The sequence below is a fragment of the Vipera berus genome (assembly GCF_964194415.1).
Source record: "Vipera berus genome assembly, chromosome: 14".
NCBI classification, from domain to species: domain Eukaryota; kingdom Metazoa; phylum Chordata; class Lepidosauria; order Squamata; family Viperidae; genus Vipera; species Vipera berus.
The window spans coordinates 9,273,133-9,291,888 of NC_138217.1; the positions used below are offsets into that span (position 1 = coordinate 9,273,133).

At 40.6% G+C, this 18,756-nt stretch overlaps 4 protein-coding genes across 10 annotated transcripts in view; all 4 read right to left on the reverse strand.

The window, feature by feature from the left end:
- Positions 1-18,756, reverse strand: part of LOC308674357 (immunoglobulin lambda-1 light chain-like) — a 52,591-nt gene that overhangs the window by 15,515 nt on the left and 18,320 nt on the right. The window lies entirely within an intron of this gene.
- Positions 1-18,756, reverse strand: part of LOC308674356 (immunoglobulin lambda-1 light chain-like) — a 99,288-nt gene that overhangs the window by 10,353 nt on the left and 70,179 nt on the right. The window lies entirely within an intron of this gene.
- The window catches only part of LOC308674355 (immunoglobulin lambda-1 light chain-like), a 110,427-nt gene that overhangs the window by 5,007 nt on the left and 86,664 nt on the right, over positions 1-18,756 (reverse strand). The gene's annotated exons all lie outside the window — the stretch shown is intronic.
- The window catches only part of LOC308674378 (immunoglobulin lambda-1 light chain-like), a 28,602-nt gene continuing 10,844 nt past the window's right edge, over positions 999-18,756 (reverse strand). Inside the window, exons 6-7 of the mRNA XM_081338804.1 lie at positions 6,498-6,534; positions 999-1,540 (exon numbers count right to left, since the gene is read on the reverse strand). Of these exons, the coding sequence (XP_081194930.1) occupies positions 1,221-1,540; positions 6,498-6,534 (357 nt within the window). The 3' untranslated portion in view covers positions 999-1,220. The remainder of the gene's footprint in view (positions 1,541-6,497; positions 6,535-18,756) is intronic.

Below are 18,756 nucleotides of genomic sequence, written 5' to 3' on the forward strand. Positions count from 1 at the left end.
AAACAGAGAGACAACTGAGATTTTTCTGGATGAGTTACAATTCTCTACATGCTTATCTGTACGTAACTTAACTGTAAATACAAGAGGTCCTATCTTGTTGTTAATATTGTGCCTTGTGTGGAGATTTGGAATGCTCCATTGTGCTTGCGTGATGACCTTTAGAATGTGAACTTTCATGGAAACACTGGACTAGGTTGTAAAATAAGCATTTACATATAGGGACAATGTCTCCTAAGATTTCAGATCTTCTTCCAGGGCTTTTTTCTGAGAGAGTGGAAATGCAACTTTTGGGACACTGCCCTTGGACCTAGAGTAATTCATAGATCTGAAAAGAAACTGGGATGTCTAGGTGGATCCTTAAAGCCCATCCATGCTTCTTCCCTTGTCTCCTACTTCTTATTTGGTCCCCAGGGAATAAGGAATTAACTCTGAAGAATGACAAAAGAAACATCTTGTGAGGGGCTTGAGCAATATTCAGCCAGACCAATGGAATATTAATATTCCCCAAATAGCTTTGAATTTGCAAGCAGTCCATGGAAACCTGCCTTTCCATGTGGATCTCATAGCTAGAGACTGGTTTGGTGACATCTGGTCAGTTTGCCATACGATGAGGTGAGTATGTATTAGCTCAAATCTAGAAGTCTGCTTCATTTATTTATATAAGACAAGGAGTTATTGGAAGGGCGGCCATGACCTCATGTATTCCCAAATCTGCTAGCATTGCTACTAAAGGACAAGAAATTTTCATTTCAAACTTGAGAAGAATTCATGTCTGAATTTATTGCAACACCCATGTAGGGAACCAAAACCAGATGATGGTTCTTGATATTCCCAAGAGAATCAGACCTAGGTTTTTTTTTCCTGTGGTATTTTTTGGGGTAACTGCTAAACTGGGCAAAATTAGATCTTGGAAACAGACTGCTTTTTCTCGAAGATAACAAAGTTTATATAGCTGTGTATTCTTGATGAATTTAATGAAACAATCACGCAAATGAAATACATCCATCTTTATTAATGTGCTGACAGTAGAATCTAGCAGATCAAAGTGGGGAGGGGATCGATTTGAAGGGCAAAGGCATGGAGGGGATACAAAGAGTGTAACTACACGGGATGGAAAGAGACACTATTGATCACACGGAAGTTTAGGGAAAAAGGAATGAGATCCCAGGAGAAGGGAATCTTTTCTCCTGCCGAATGGCAGGAGAGGTTCCTTGATGGAGTTAACAACTTCCAGATTTCGACACGCTCTTCACAATGGTCTTCCTTTCGTGCGTCACTTCACAGGTGAAAGTGCCATATTTTTCATACTCCGATGCACTCAATTTCAGGTAACTGCTGGCAAGGTATTTGTCCCCTTGCTTGGTGGCCTTGGTTGTCTCCACGCCAGATGTCATCACTTGACCATCACATTTCCATTGCAAGCCGAAACTAGGTGGGTAAAAATCGCTCACGAGACAGACCGCGGTGTGTGGGTTTGGGCTTCTGATCTCTTCCGGGGAAGGAGCAAAGACTTGCACCGAAGGAGATACAGGGGGCCGACCTGGAAGAGAGGAAGATCTCATGAAGTTCCACACTGCATCTTAAAATGTAAATATGACATTGATGGAGTAACTGGATTGATACAATATAAAGAGACGGTACTCTACTTTTCACCATTCGTTTTGATAGTTCAAAATGATAACAGCACTGAACATAGTGACTTATGACAGTTTGTCCCACTTGCAACTTTATCGTCATCCCCCATAGTCAGGTGATCAGAATTCAGATGCTTGCAAAGGGTCAAGGATTTATGACATTTGCAGTGTCTTGAGGCTCTTGTGATCCCCTTTTGCAAACATCTGACAAGCAAAGAGGCCCTTTGCCATTTCAGATAGGTGGCAGTCCAGTTATTTCTTAAAAACCTCTAGTGATGAAGCACCTACAACGTCTGGAGTCAAGCCGTTCCACTAGTTAATTGTTCTCGCTGCCTGGAAATTCCTCCTTAGTTCTCGGTTGCTTCTCTCCTGGATTAGTTTCCATCCATTGGTGTGTTTTTTTTAAACTTGCCTTCTGGTGCTTTGGGAATTAATTTGACCCCCTTTTATTTGTGGCAGCCCTCTGAAATACCAGAATATCATGTCACCCTAGTCCTTGCTTTCTCTAGACCAGGGGTCTTCAAACTTGGCCCTTTTATGACTTGTGGACTTCAACTCCCAGAATTCCTTAGCCAACGTGCCTGGCTGAGGAATTCTGGGACTTGAAGTCCACAAGTCATAAAAGGGCCAAGTTTGAAGACCCCTGCTCTAGACTGACCCTACCCAGTTCCTGCCACCGTTCTTCATATGTCTCCAGGCCTTTAACCATCTTAGTTGCTTTTCTTGCACTTTGTCCAAAGTTGCAACATCTTTTTTTTTGTAATGCGGTGACCAAAACCGAATGCAGTATTCCAGGAGTGGTCTTACTAAGGCTTTACACAGCGGTACTCATATTTTACGTGATTTTGATTCTATGCCTCTGTTTACACCCCTTAGTGACTGTCAGACACAAACCTAGCAACTGAACAAACAACAATAATTTTAATGAATGAACAAAAGAGATTAAGTGAGAAACCCTTTTGTGTCGCTGTTGGGATTTAAATAAAATTTTGATTTGATACGATACGATTTGATTTCCCATTCTCAGTCCTCTAACAATTCTTGTAGTTACTGCTATGTACTGCAGTGGTTTGCCTTTGCTGCCTTGGTAGGCTGAAAGAGAGGGATTGGACCAAAGTCACCCAGCTGGTTTTGCGCCTAAAGTGGATCTAGAACTTAAAATCCCTCACTCTGAACCTTAGAAAGAAGCAGGCAAGTTAAACCACTTCTGGAAAATCTTGCCAAGAAAACTATAGGGATTCGTCCAGACTGTCACCAAGAGTCAAGAAAATAAAATCATAATGGAAAAAAAAGTTAAAGCTAAAACTGAATGAAGTTAAAGTTTAAAGTGAAAACGAAATAAAGGAGTTATTTTCTCTGTGTTTAATCACAGCCACTTTAAAAATCAGTGATAAATGTGGTTGGCTTGGGAAGGTTTGATAGAAAAGTTGTCTCCAAATTCAAATTGGGTCCTTTTGATATCATCTCTAAATAGTAACTACAGAGCATCCTGAAGTCTATCTTTTAAGTAAGCTATAACTATCAAGGGGGACTGGAGGTTAAAACATGAAGAACGATTGCAGGAATTGGGTGTGTCTGATTTAATGAAAAGAAGGATAGCAGTCTTCCAATATTTGAGGTGCTGTCACAAAGAGGAGGGGGTCAACCTATTAACCAAAACACCAGAAGGCAGGAGAAGAAGCAAGAGATGGATACTAATCAAGGAGAGAAGCAACCTAGAATTAAGGAGGAATTTCCTGACAGTTAATAAACAGATACATGGAACACAACATTAACACATCAAGCTCATATCAATCAATCAATAATCAAGGAAGGAACTGAAGTTACAGAATTTTGGACCTATCCAATTTCAGCTCTGGACAGAAAGAAAGAGAGAGAAAGAAAGGAAGGAAGGAAGGAAGGAAGGAAGGAAGGAAGGAAGGAAAAAAGAAAGAGAGAGAGAGAGAGAGAGAGAGAGAGAGAGAGAGAGAGAGAGAAAGAAAGAAAGAAAGAAAGAAAGAAAGAAAGAAAGAAAGAAAGAAAGAAAATATATTCTAATACCATAAATAATCTAGACAAGATCTGTATAAAACTTTCCATTCCTTTGCTAGTTTGTAATGGGTTGTAAAATCAGCAAACTGAAATAGGATCGTTAAGAATGACACAAGGGGTATGAAAGCAAGTTTAAACATTTGCAAGATCCCTGGTTCATTCCAAGGTTTTTTTTTTAAAGCAAAAGAATTATTTGTCTGTCTCGGACAGGGAGAAAACATATTTTTCCTGATGGGATTAAGAGTGGATTTAAGCGTGGGGGAACTAAAATTAGAATAGATAGCAAAATTCTGATCAGCACTGAATTGGTGTTGACTATCAGTTGATAAGAAAATCTCTTATTCCTTTCACTATGCATTTGCTTTCTATTGCCAAGTCATACTTCCATCATCTTTTATCAATGCATTTGTTTTTTAAGCAAAATAAAGGTAAAATTAAAACAAAACGAGAAAACCAAACCAAACCAAGATTTTATCCCATTGAAATTTGAGAGTTTGTAATTTTTATATGCAATTTTCAAATTCTCTCGCTCCAGATTGCCAAATGTGTTTCATTTTATCTCTGTGAAATTTCACCTCTATTTATTAAAAAAAATTCCTTTCCCATTTACAAAGTACAATAAATGTGAAGGTTCAGTTTTGAAGATGATTTAAAAAAAGATCAGAAAGTTTTGCTCCCTTTCAATATATTCTGACTGTTAGGTACTAATATTATATAAATAATGTTTTGAACAAGCTGGCCTGGCCTGATGAGGGGATTGGGGGGGGGGGTTTGTTATTGTTATTTTATTGGGTTTTTAAGATGTATTTTAATATATGGGCATTTATTTAATCTTGTTTTAACTTTTGTAATCCTGTATTTTTATTCTTGCCCTGTTCACCGCCCTGAGTCCTTCGGGAGAAGGGCGGTATAGAAATATTATTAAATTAAAATTAAATTAAAATTAAGATGATTTTTAAGATGATATACCTCAACTCTTATGAACCAAAACATTAGTTACAGATACTAACTCTTAAAAAAAAGAATGATCAGTGCTGGACTTAACACAAATTCAACCATAATACCTGTCTAGAACTTATCTTCATAGGGAAAAAAATCTATTTAGAACTTCAAAGATTATCTCAACCTTCCCTCATTTTATTCCTGCAGTTCAGATCTGTAGAAATTAGCAGGAGGCATATTTGTGATTAGATAAAGAAATCTAAACATTCAAGCAAGGGGAAAACTGAATTTTATTTAAGATTACAAGTTCTATTTCCCTATTTTTTTCAAAACTGTCTCTGCCTTTTGCCTTAAAATCAGATATGGCATGGAAACTCACATTCGAACATTTTGCAACTCACAAACACATGCAAACACAAAAAGATCAGTGAGATTCGATATACTTTTGCTGTTTTTCTTACACTGACTTGTTTAAATCTATTTTACTGCATTCATTTTTTGACCAATCCAAAAGACTTGGTATGATTCGATTTTTAAATTATCTCATCATCTAATGAGCTAAATGCTCTTTAAATCAACTGTGTGCAAATAAAACAAGTTATTGAAGAAGTGTATAACACTTTGCTTGATATTTTGCCATAATCATTTACCTGGATTTTGTTTACTTGAAAAGGACAGTGAGAGACAAACTATTAAACACAATAAGGACAGGTGAGCTTTTTAGGGGGAAAAATATAACACCTTGGAGAAAAAAAAAGGTCATGAAAGCAAAATGTGATGAACACAGATAGTCGGATCACTTAATCCTCTATTTGTAAACATGGCTTAATCCAAGTAAGGGCATATTATATTTCAGACTTAATCAGCTCAAAAAAGACAACCCCCCTTTTATATTTGATCTATTTCAGAGTTCTTTATACAACGTCAAAGAGAAAAGCGAAGCATTTTTTAACGTAACCTGATGAGCTACGCCGAAGATGCTTTGTTCGAGACAGAGAAAAGAAAAACAACAACAACACAAATTTAAAATAACAAACCGTTGGGGAAAAATTGTATTGGCATTTTAAAAAGATTTACCTGTGACTGTCACCTGGGTTCCGCTGCCGAAGACGTACGCACAGTGAGTGATGGCCGTACAAAAAATATTTCCTCTAGAGCTTGACTTCTGCTTTCTGATCTTGGATTTTATTTGGGGTTTTTATTTTATTTTTATAAGTCTTTTTTCAAAGTCATAATTCGCTTTGCAAAACTTACTCATTTGGCAAACACAGTCATATTTTTCCACATTTTTTTTGAACTAACAGGCAAGCTGGATAGCATGTTCTACGGCAGTTCTTTGCAATTTTTCCCCACTAAGGTAATTTTTTTTATTTTATTTTTATTTTAATTCCATTTATATCCCGCCCTTCTCCGAAGACTCAGGGCGGCTTACAAGCTTAGCAGTAGCCTTCATTCTATGTATATGCCTGCTTATTAGGGCTTTCACACACACCCCCAAGCGGCATTATTACAAAGTCAGCTTAATTGCCCCCAACAATCTGGGTCCTCATTTTACCTACCTCGGAAGGATGGAAGGCTGAGTCAACCTTGAGCCTGGTGGGACTCGAACCTGCACTAATTGCAGGCAGCTGGTGTTACTTAAGGAGGCATTAGCCCACTGCCCGCAAAGAGAGGGCACACTCTGCTCAAAATGTTTCCTATGAAATTCCACATTCTTTTCAACCCCTCATCAAATATTTTCACTCCTGTTCTCAAATATTTGGTTAATAGGGCCATAGAATCACTAAGAGTTGGACGTGACTGATGGATAACGTCTTTGTCATATCATCATCATCATCTAATCCAGAAACAGTAGGAAAACACGTACATTGACATTTTGAAAAGACTTACCTGTCACTGTCAGCTGGGTTCCACCGCCGAAGATAATCACACAGTGAGTAATGGCCGTACAAAAACATTTACTTCTGCTTTCTGATCTTGGATTTTATTTTGGTTTGTGTATATAGAACAAGTTAATAGCAGTAGAATAAGATAATAGCATCAAACCTCAACCTTTTTTTATTTTTATATAATAACATAAACTAGCCATTTCTATAACGACGGACCTATCTAATCGGCAAAAGCTAAAATCAAACTTTTATTTTCTTTTTCCCACCTCAAGCAAAAAGAGCAGAAGTGAAAACAAAAGCAATTGTGTTCTTTTCTTTAATCAGAGCAGTCCGTTTAGCCATCTCTGCTAAGTTGTGTGGCTTTGCCGTTTTGAGTTGGACCACCCTCGCTTCTGCTAAGTTCTTTTTTCAAAGTCATCATTCGTTTTCCAAAATTTACTCACTTGGCAAACACAATCATATTTCCACAATTTTCTTTTGAAATGGCGGGCAGGCAGGCTGGATCGCATATTCTATTGAAGTTCTTTGCAATTTTTCCCACCATCCTCAAACATTTTCTCTCCCATTCTCAGATGTTTGGTTAATTGGGCCAGAAAAATTTACATTCGTTCATCTATTTGAGAGTTCTTTACACAACACTAAGCAGCACAAGATTGGAAGATGTGGAGAGCCCTGGCCCATAGAAGTAGTAAGAGTTGGACATGACTGAATGGATAACATCTTCATCATATCATCATCCAATCCAGAAACAGTTGGAAAACAATTGTATCTAATTAGAGACTTACCTATCACTGTCAATCAAGTTCTTTTGCCACACATCAAGTTATGGCCATTCAACAATACTATATAATAATCTATTTCCACAAATGTCCATGAATTCCACGCTCTTCAACCCATCATTGACATTGCTCTTCCATTCCCAAATATTTGCTTAATAATAATTGATTTTAGAAATAAAATGACATCACTGCTTTCTTCAAAACACCCTCACATGCGAATAATTTAGACTGTAACAATTGGGCATCACATAACTGAAGAGAGATTAAAGCCATAGGGAAGCAACTTCCCATCCTACCTGAATTCCAGGTCCAATGTGAACTTTCTCTGATGTTTTGAATGAGAAGAATTAAGGTGCTTTCATCCAGGACCATACCTATCTTGGATCATCCAGAACTATTCCAAAAAGAAGGGATTTCTTTGTAGCATCTTTGACAAATTAATGGCGGAGGCAGAGAAGAAGACGATGAAACAAAACTCATCCATTTCGACCAGTGGAACTTACACATGAAAACTTTTTCTTAGAAATAGTGGACACTGGATAGATTCCTGGGCATTAATCCAAAACCACAAAGCAATATTCTTTTGAGGCAGGAAAACAGTTTTTCTAGAACCGGTCTTGGTCTCTGATTGGGAAAATTATAATCCATTTAGCTTCGTTCTTCTCCGTTTTCCAAAGGCAGGTTCTTTTATTTTCAAAATAACATTATCCACAAATAAGAGGTTTTAGAAAGATCAAAGGGAGGCCCAATATATCCAGAAATATGATCAATCTTTAGGGAAGAAAAAGTAAAGAAAGAAAATTGCCCTGAAACGGCTTTAAATATGAAGGCATATTTAGTGACCACAGAAAATGGTCAATCTGAGGAATAGAAACAGAAAGAAACCAAAATCCACATACAATTATAAACGTAGGCTCCTAAGCAGGAGTGTTGTGTGACCTTTTGTTGTAAATCCAATTAAAGGATCAATTTATCTTTACCTGAAAGGCATTGAGTGGTACCTGCAGCCTAAAAATAATGGCTTAAAAAAAAGAGCCATTCCTGTTTTCATTGCTATTGCCATTAAGATATCCATTAGAGAAGAGCTATTCAAAATGGCTTCCATATGGCCAAGCAATCCTGTTTCCTAGCCAGCCAGAAGATCCATAAGATTTCCATGGAAACCACCACAGGAGGAAGAGAAAGATACGTGATCAATGTAATCTCTTAAGGCCCAATTCATATGCACAAAGCTTGAGTATTCCCTTCTCCACTTCTGAAGGCATCTGGTAACCTTCAACAACCAATGTTCATCAGTTGCATCTGGCATTTTCGGAAACCACAAAGAACCGTTTTTCTTGCCACATGACTTTGCATTTTCTGTCCAACAGTCCTCAGGTGGGGAAGGGGTGAGTTTCTCCCTCTTCATGGCCCAAACATCCGTCAGAGATGTACAGTTAGTGGCTGGAAAGGGAAGGGTAGAGAATTGGGGGTCATTGTTAGAGCACCACACACCCTGAAACATTTATTGTTAAAAGCAGAACTGGAGAAGACTTGCAAGCCATCAATCCAAAGCTCTGCTCAGGAGTGGAAGTTAGAGTATTTCCACAGTTACTTCTAGTAAGAAAAGTCTAGTTAGAGAGAATTCCATCATTTTTACAATATAGGCATGCCCAAAGAGGATTTTCTTTTTTTGCTAATTTACTCATTTGATGGAAGACCAATCAATTCAGCTTGATCTGATGATATTTGCTAATATGTACAATTTGATTACGACATTCTATGTTAATATATTAGATATATTGCATTCTCTGGAAGAAACAGTAGTTCCCAGAAGGACAACACAGCACACTTCCCCAAAAATGAATTTTGCAAATTTCAGTAAATTGTTAAAAATAAACAGACAAACATTGTTCTCACCTGAACACCACCCGAAAAGCTCAGTAATGCCAGTGATTAGATTTGGATTGTGATTCGATTTCTAAACGTTGATTGGTTTCTCTTCAAAATGAGGTTTTGATGATTAATGTTAAACTAATGTGAAAATCCCGAGTGCCGCGTAGCAGAGTGAGCACCTGTTACTCGTCCCAGCTTCTGCCAACCTAGCAGTTCGAAAGCACGTAAAAATGCAAGTAGAAAAATAGGGACCACTCCGGTGGGAAGGTAACAGCGTTCCGTGCGCCTTTGGCGTCCAGTCATGCCGGCCACATGACCACGGAGACGTCCTCGGACAAGCGCTGGCTCTTCGGCTTTGAAACGGAGATGAGCACCGGCCCCTAGAGTCGGAAATGACTAGCACGCATGTGCGGGGGAACCTTTACCTTTACCTAATGTGAAAAGAACTAAGTTAAAAGCCCTGAACTGTTTGGAGGCTGTACCAAACCAGACAGTTGTAAGAGTACAAATGTCAGACTTGGTAATTCCTCTGTAGAGCTTTATCAGCAGTTTCTCGGCCACTGAACATCTTGAGTTGGTGTCTTCTTTCGCCATCTGCTGGCAAGATCTGGCTTTTCGGTTGTTTTTCAGTCATAATCTGGGTATCAAAATACAAGTGAGGATGCTCATGACTTAGGTCATATCCCCCTCCGATGGTACTGAACAAAGTTGCATGTGCATTTTAAAATTTCAATTCTCTTTTCTGCAAACATCTTACTCTGGATAAGTCCTGAAGATGGCAGCAGAAACAAAGAGATGCCAAAGGCAGCTGTTTTTCTCCATCTTCCTCCTCCCAATAAAATACAGGATATAAAAGGTCAGGACTGCCAGCGGAATTCAGATATGAAGGCTGTTACGAAGCATTCCTGATGCTCACAAGTCACCTAAGAAGAAAAACAGAAGTGAAAATGTCTTCGGCTTTCCAGGTGCTAAAAATGGTCACTGGGAAATAAACACTTTTTTGGTTAGCAGAAGAAAAAAGAAAAGAAAAGATCTTCTTAAAAGAAAAACTCATCAAATCGACACTTGTGACTAGATGCAAGGCAATCTGGTTACTTTCTCCCTACTTATTTTTTAAAATAAAGAATACTTAAATAAAGAAAAAAATACTTTATTTTTTTAAAATAAAGAATACTGTATCAGAGTGAGTTGGATCGAATGCGTCATTTTGCTTTATTAAGTTTTATTATTATTTTTCTATAACGATTTGTTAAATTTATGTACTGTCTAATTCCCATGGGCAGTTTATTATACTTCTATTGTGTATGAGTTATGGACAATCTCTTTTGATTGGAAGTCCAAGAAATAAATAAATGTACTTCACAGAGGATAGAGAATGAAGGAATGAAGGTTTCACTTGCCTATGAAAATTGAATAATAATAAAAAAACTTTTGGTTGCTAGAAAAAAAACAACTTTTTTTTGTGGCTGAAAAAAAACCAACACCTCGAGGGGACCTTTTGCTTTTCAGAAGCAACACGCTGTAGAGACGGGAGGGATGGTTTTTGTCTCACTTCTCCATCCGAAGGTATCACTGTGGAACGTGTTGCTGTACCAGATATTACAATAATAAACAGCCTCATCTTCGGCCAGAACTCCAGAAATGGTTAAATAACCGCTATTGGTGGAGGTTTCTTTGGAACCGGAGAATCGGGAGGGAACCCCAGAGCCTTAGCCCTTGTCCGAATCTGTGTGGTAGTGTAAGAGAAAACGTGGAGAACTTGGAGGCTTCTGTTGGTACCAACGTATCCTGTAGCTGCCAATGCTGACCCCACTGCCCAAGATGCAGGCCAGTTTCGCCGTGTTTCCTGAGGACACTGAGGCTGAGGGAGGCTGAGACACCACACTCTGGGAGGTCGATGCTGAAAAAAAATAAATAGAGAAAATGGTTACACTCCACCCAATCAGGAGCTGCAGCGTCTCTTATAACCCGCACCTGATCATGAAGAGAAGGACTAGGGGTTGACATGAAGTTGGCCCTACTCTCCAAAGAACATGAGGGCAGGAGAAGAAGTAACAGATGGAAGTTTGCCAAAGAGAGGTCCAATCTAGAACTAAGGAGGCATTTCCTGATAACGAGAACAATTAATCAGTAGGAGGACTTGCCTCCAGGATTTGTGGGTGCCGCTCCATCCCTGGAGGTTTTTAAGAAGAGACTGGACAGCCATTTCTCCAGGATGGTATAGGAACTCTTGCTTGAGCAGGGGGTTGGACTAGAAGACCTCCAAGGTCCCTTCCAACTCTGTCATTCTGTATTCGCATCTCACCTCTGCCCCACACTACCAAGAGGCTCAGAATGGAAGCCCAGAACATGGTGATGTAACCAGGTGGCCCAAATGGAACAGGAAACCAAAGAGAACTCACCGTGGAGAATATCTTCTGCGTTGTTGTCCTTTATACCTTGCTTGCACGATGTGGTTGGAGACTTTCGGTTCCTCCTCTATGCTAATCAGGTCTTGCTTGAGAGCTCCTCAGATGCTTAAAGGCAGAAGTTGGGGTTGAATGCTCCTCACATGAGCTGCTGTTTCTCATGCCGTCTGCTGTCAGCAGTGTCTTTCCATTCAAGGTTTTCCCTTGCGTCGTTCTAGTCTTCTTTATTTCCCTTGAAGGAACTGGACCAGCATTGTAGCAAGGGAACGATTTGCTACGAAGAAGGGAAGTTCCCCTTGTCGGTAGAGGTCCACCAACTTCTTCTGATTAGGAAGTTCTTACCTAAAGCTTCCCTACTATCCATCAGTGCTGAATCTCCTGGTTGCCATCTCAGCACTCTTCACTTTTTACCAGCCCGATGCAAAACTAATCAGAACTTGATCGTGAGATTAAAATGCCCCTTTGGGCTGCCGCTCCTGAATTTGGCCTGGAAGAATTGTTCCAAATTGCCTAGGCTGGGCAAAAAAGTGTGGCCCCCTTGGAGAGAACGTTGAGAGCCCAGATGAGCATATCTACCTGCCAAGAGAGCGCTATCTCGTTGGCCATCTCGGTAGCTTCCTTGCAACCAGGTACATCATGTTAGGTATCTTTGAAATATCACAATATACAGAAGAGCGCTGGGAAGAATTTGATTTTGATGGAATATTTTCAGGTACCTTAAATACTTCTGAATTGAGGTGGAGTGACGGTGGGGAGAGTGATCTAGCTGTCTCTCACACTTGCTAACCATCATGGTTAGCAAACGTGAGAGATAGGGATTATTCATCTTCCCTGGAAAAATGTAGGGATCATTTCCAGTGGTGGGATTCAAACAGGTGAACAACCGGTTCTTGGTGTGGATGCCGCTTCCGGAAGTCCATTCTGGACCTGGCCAACAAAAAAATCAGCTACCGGTTCTGCCGAAGTGGTGGGAAGCGGCTGAATCCCACCACTGATCATTTCCCATCATTTGGAAAGAATTCAGAGATGAGACCTAACGTTTATGAAATGGGCAGCTATATTTTTGGGACCTGGACTAATGAGAAGGAAACATCTTGTCTCAGGGAACTAGGCTAATTCAGGGTGCTCTCTAGATGCGCCACAGTAATTTGTCTCCGTAGGGTGATGGCAATATTTCTTCTCTCTTCTTCAGAGGGAGAAGATCTTGAATGGACTTCAGCTGTTCAGTAAGAAGCAACACGCTGTAGAGATGGGAGGGACGGTTTTTGTCTCACTTCTCCATCCGAAGGTATCACTGTGGAACGCGTTGCTGTACCAAGTAGCACAATAATAAACAGCCTCATCTTCAGCCAGAACTCCAGAAATGGTTAAATAACCGGTATTGGTGGAGGTTTCTTTGGAACCGGAGAATCGGGCAGGAACCCCAGACCCTTGGCCCTTGTCCGAATCTGTGTGGTAGTGTAAGAGAAAACGTGGAGAACTTGGAGGCTGCTGCTGGACCCAGTAAAACCTTTGGCTTCCAATGCTGACCCCACTGCCTAAGATGCAGGCCAGTTTCGCCGTGTTTCCTGGTGACACTGAGGCTGAGGGAGGCTGAGACACCACACTCTGGGAGGTTGATCCTAGAAGAAAACAAACAGGAAAGTTTTACACACACTTTTAGTTCATAGGGAGATGAGCACCGGCCCCTAGAGTTGGAAACGACTAGCACGCATGTGCGGGGGAACCTTTACCTTTACCTTAGTTCATGAGTTACAGCTCTCTGAAAGCAATTGCATATAACGTCATCTTACCTTTGGACCACACTACCAAGATACTAAGACAAAGAGCCCAGAACATAGTGATGAAGTTTGGTGGCCCAGAAGAAGAGTAATAGATCCACCATGGAGATTAATTTGTGTGTCCTCGTCTTTTATATCCTCTCTGCTTGTTTTGGGGGAGAAGGAAAGCTCCTCCTTCATGTTAATGAGATGCTACTTAAATAGTTCCTGAGATATTTACATTGAATGCTTCTCACTCTAATTTGGCTGGATGCTTGTCACTCTGGCTTCTTCCTCTCTCTCTCTCTAGTGAGATCTACAGCAGGGGTCTTCAAACTTGGCCCAGCGTGCCTGTCTGAGGAATTCTGGGAGTTGAAGCCCACAAGTCATCAAAGGGCCAAGTTGGAAGACCCCTGATCTATAGTTTTCATGTGTCGATCACTGATGAACAACTATGATGAACAATTATTGAATGTTTTGTAGTCTTAGGGATAGGAAGGAATCATTGCAGCAAGCATAGATACTTGTCTTTGAATCAGGCAACGAATGCCTCTCCTTCGGGGTAGGGATTCAGTCAACTGATGGGTTAGAACATAGAATAACAGGGCTGGGAGGGAACTTAGAGGTCTTCTAGTCCAACCCCCTGCCCAGGACAGAGTTCTGTGGATAGAGGTCTATTGTTGGTCAGAGCTGAATGTCAATCAAACTCATCACTGTAGCCTGCTGCCATTGAGACAGAAAATGAATCAAAACTGAATGGTGAATTATTTTAAAACACATGTTAGGGCTTGGAAGAATTGGTCTGAACTGTATGTTAGAGCCAAGCAGGGTGCCTTTTGTCTAGCTAATAAAATTGTCCATCAATTTTCAAGCATCTGGATAAGCCTGAAAAAGCTGTCACATGCTTTAACTGTAGCAAACCGACTTCTTAAAGTTCAGGCATCTATTTTTAGATTTTAGAAGCTGGGGAAAAATGTGGACTGAGGGAGTTTTTTTGCTTGTTCCTGCATCAATAACAGTATAACTGTCAGAATCCGTTTATATCACATTCATAGATGTATGTTTAAAACATTATCCCCATCCCATGGATTCTGCCATCTCCTGAGGAAGGAGGAGCACATGTGGATTCAGCCTGCCTTAGGTCATTTCAAAGACCAAGGGAACCTTTTGAACTGGGGGGATCAAAAGGGAGGGTTAGAGAAGAAGGCATCTGGCCTGTGTCTTCTTTTAATTCTGTAGAGAAAGAAGGCAATAACCATAAAGATTCAAAGTTCCTTTTTTTCCCACGAAAGGGATGACACGAAGTAAAATGATGGGGGCTGACCAAATGGGGCTGAGGGAAGTGGGGTTGAACCGGGATCCCTTTATAGAGTTTCATTTGGTAAAACAATACCAAGTCCTGTCTTGTATTTCCACAACCAAGCATGTCCTAGTAAAAATTCCTTTTGGACTAGAGCTGACTCCAAGAGTTTTTGTTTTCCTAAGACGTGGTTTGGGGTGGGTCCTGACAATAACAGAATTGGAAGGGACCTTGGAGGCCTTCTAGTCCAACCCCCTGCTCTAGCAGGAAACCCTATACTATTTCAGACAAATGGCTGCCCAGTCCCTTCTTAAAAGCCTCCAGTGATGGAGTACTCACAACTTCTGGAGACCAGCCATTCCATTGATTAATTGTTCTGACTGTCAGGAAATGTCTCCTTAGTGCCAGGTTGCTTCTCTCTCCTTGATCAGTTTCCATCCGTTGCTTCTTGTCCTGCATTCAGGGGCTTTGGAGAATAGCTTGACTCCCTCTTCTTTGGGGCAGCCCCTGAGATACTGGAACACTGCTATTATGTCACCCCTCGTCCTTCTTTTTCTAGTCCTGATCTGGATATAAAACAGCAAGCAGATGCTCAAGGCTTGGTTCACACACCCCTCTGGTGATTCTGAATGGTATTGCATGCACATCTTAAATTTCCAACTTTCATTTACAATCAAACACTTGCAACTGGGTGCTTTTTCCCTGCTTTGGACAGATCCTGAAGGTGGCAGCAGATCCATAGAGAGTCCATGGACACTTTAGTTCTCCATCTTCCTCCTTCAAATAAAACAGAGGAGTAAAAAAAAAAAAAAGCACAAGACTGCCGGGAGACTTGAAGGCTGCTACTCACCATTCCCGATGCTTCACAAGTCACTTAAGAAGAAAAACAGAAATGAAAATTGTCTTTTGCTACCCAGATGCTAAAACTGGTCACTGGGAAATAAACACCTTTTGGTGAGCAGAAGAAAGAAAAACAAAAAAAACACAAACAAAAGTTCTTCTTAAAAGAAAAACTCATCAAATCAACATTTGTGACTATATATAGGCCAAAGTGGAAATGAAGCGAAGTAAACATTGGTGAATGTATATAGCCAATCTTGCCACCTTACCAATACATTTTTTTTAAAAAAAAGGATATTCTTATATTCTTAGGTGAAGGATGGATTTCTTGGGAGCCCTGTGGAGATGTGTGCTATAAAATGATGTGTTACAACAACTGAATACATTTTGGTAACCTGGACAGTATTCAATAATAACAAAGATCTGTTTTCTCTCTCTTTTTTAATAGCAAAAAATTGAGTAGAATGGCAAAATTTTTCATACCATATGTTAAAATCCATCCTTTATTTTTTATAGATTTGAGGGATGTGATTTAATATAATGAACATTGTATGTATTGCTGCCTACAACTCTATCTATCTATCTATCTATCTATCTATCTATCTATCTATCTATCTATCTATCTATCATCTATCTATCATCTATCATCTATCTATCTATCATCTATCTATCTATCATCTATCTATCATCTATCTATCTATCTATCTATCTATCTATCTATCTATCTATCATCTATCTATCTATCTATCTATCTATCTATCTATCTATCTATCTATCTATCTATCTATCTATCTATCTATCATCTCTCTCTCTCTTTCTTATCAACCTATCAACTTGTCCACATACAATACAGCTTCCTTTACATATTGCATTTAAAATATTAAATAGTTTGAAAGCTGTCATTACAGGGCAGACCTTTGGATACCATGAAATGATCAGGAAACAACCACATCACCGTGCTAGGAAATTATGAACTAATCAGTGAAGCCTCCAAAGATATGTGGGATTTTCCTAAGCGTCTACTTCTGTGAAACCACGTAACTTTTCAAACGGAACTTTTTGAAGCTGAACGTTTGAAGCCCAAACCACAGGAAAACACCAAGCCATTCTCTGGGGACAGCAGAACCCATCAGCTTTCTATCACGTTGTTTCAAGGGATTAGATTAACCATCGTATGTTGCTCCACAGTATCTCCACCCAAGATGTGAAGTTAGGTAGAGTGGCTTTTTAGAGATTCTTCTTAGAGAATACGAAGCTGGAAATCGGGGTGTTTTTTTTTAATCTCCATGCATGAAAGACAGCATTAGGATTTACTTCATAAGAGTAACCAGCTTCTTTACTGGCAAGGCTCCTCTTAAGATAAATTAGCTGGCCTAAGGTGGTCGTTTAGGAAGCAGAGAGATGGGAGGGCATGCTGAAAACCATACTTAAAAAGGAAATATTTCTGGCCAAATCAGGATTTTCAGCTCGCTAAGGCTGAGATGATAAAACTGCCGTTAGGGCATCGAAGTGTACAAGGCCAGGTGGATGGTAGGTGGAAGGCAGAAGCCAGCTCGGGCAAGAGTTTTTGTCTCACTTCTGCATGTGACTGTATCACTCTGATACCTCCAGCTGCTGCCACTGCCGTAGTCTCCACCACAATAGTAATCAGCCTCATCGTCAGCCTGGAGGTTTGTAATGGTTAAATAGGCTGCATTGGCAGAGGCATCAATGGACCCCGTGAAACGACCGTTTCTGTTGTCATCATAGAGAAGATATTTGGGGCTCTCTCCAGCCTTCTGTTGGTACCAAGACATGTAAGAGCTGCCCACCTGGCTGTCTCGGCTCATGACACATGAGATCTTGGCCAGTTGTCCCAGGGGAAAGGATTGTGCGGCAGGTTGAGTCAAGGTAAACTGTGAGTTCGCTCCTGAAAGGAGAAAAGGGAGAAAAGAGAAGATGACACGGAGGAATTCCTGAGTCCTCTACGCTGAGAACTGGATCCTGGCGAAAGGCTAGTTCCCCAAGTTTGTGTTCTTGCTCACATTATTGGGGGAGGATTCTTCTATTGGGTGGTCCTTGGCTCACCTGTGCACCAGATCCCCAAAAGGACAATCAGAGATGCAGCCAACATGTTGAGGGCTTCTGGGTGTCTGGAGACTGAGCTGCTGTGTTAACGCAAGTGAACTTTATTGGGGGGCTCTTTAGATCAACCCTCTTTGTTTGTGGGTCTGTTTGCATGCCGAGCTCCTCCTCCTGCTGTCCTGACTTCTCATTGGTCCATGTCTTCCACAGAGTAGAACTGTCAGACAGGAAATGCTTCAAAATTTCCTTCCCTGGAACTAGGATGGAGATGCTGTGATCCTGGGCTACTCGGGAGAGAGGCCTTGGTAGTGTCCCATTCAAGCTTTGACCAGCTCTGACCCCGCTTAGCTATTCCAGGATTAGCCATGTACAGTCCTGTCTATAGATGGGCGTATCAGCTCATTTGGACTCAGGTGGAGTGTGGGAAAGATAAATGCTGCTCCTAATGTCAGTGTTCTGGTTTAAGACTTTGGGCCTCGGGGGACATTGATGGTCCTTCTGGATTGCAGTAATCTTAGAGCTAGCTCTGAAGAGATTTTGAGGTCTTTATTAAAGTTTTGTAGGCTAGTGGAAGAGCTCCTCCAGGTGGCCACAGAGAGGAGAAGACCTGCTAATTTTTTCTTTCAGGACTGAATCGTCTTCTCAAAACATGCTTTTTTAAATGACTAAATACGTGAATATTCCATTAAAGGTAGACGTTCCCTTGTTGCTGTGTAGGCAGGAAGCAATGTTTTGGGTCATAAAGTAGACATCTTTTGGGCAGTCTGCTCAATATGAAGAAGGAATTAAACTGAAATGAATTTTAAAGCCTTCCAGTTTTCTCTTCCAACATTTTGTTTTGTGCTAAAGATGGTTAAAGCACCTCTTAGGAACCTCCTTTGTGTTTTGTTCCAAGCAGCCTTATGACTCTCTGGATCTCAAGTCACTGCAGCCATCCCCACACTGGGATCGAGAAAGCTTGAAAGAAGATAAATAACGGTCCTGCTATGGGTTTAGTTTCCTGTCCGAAGGGAGTGTTGACGGAGACAAGCCCTTCACAACTCATAGCTGATGGAATTGTCCACAAGTGCTGTGCAGGCTTCAAGGAGGAATTGAAGCATGACATCAAGTCAAGCAGAGAACTGGGCTGGACAACCGTTCATCTCAAGAGGTATGGGCTTTCCTCCTTGAGCAGAGAGGTGGACAAGATGACCACCAAGGTCTCTTCCACTTCTCTTCTCAAGGGAAGCCTCTG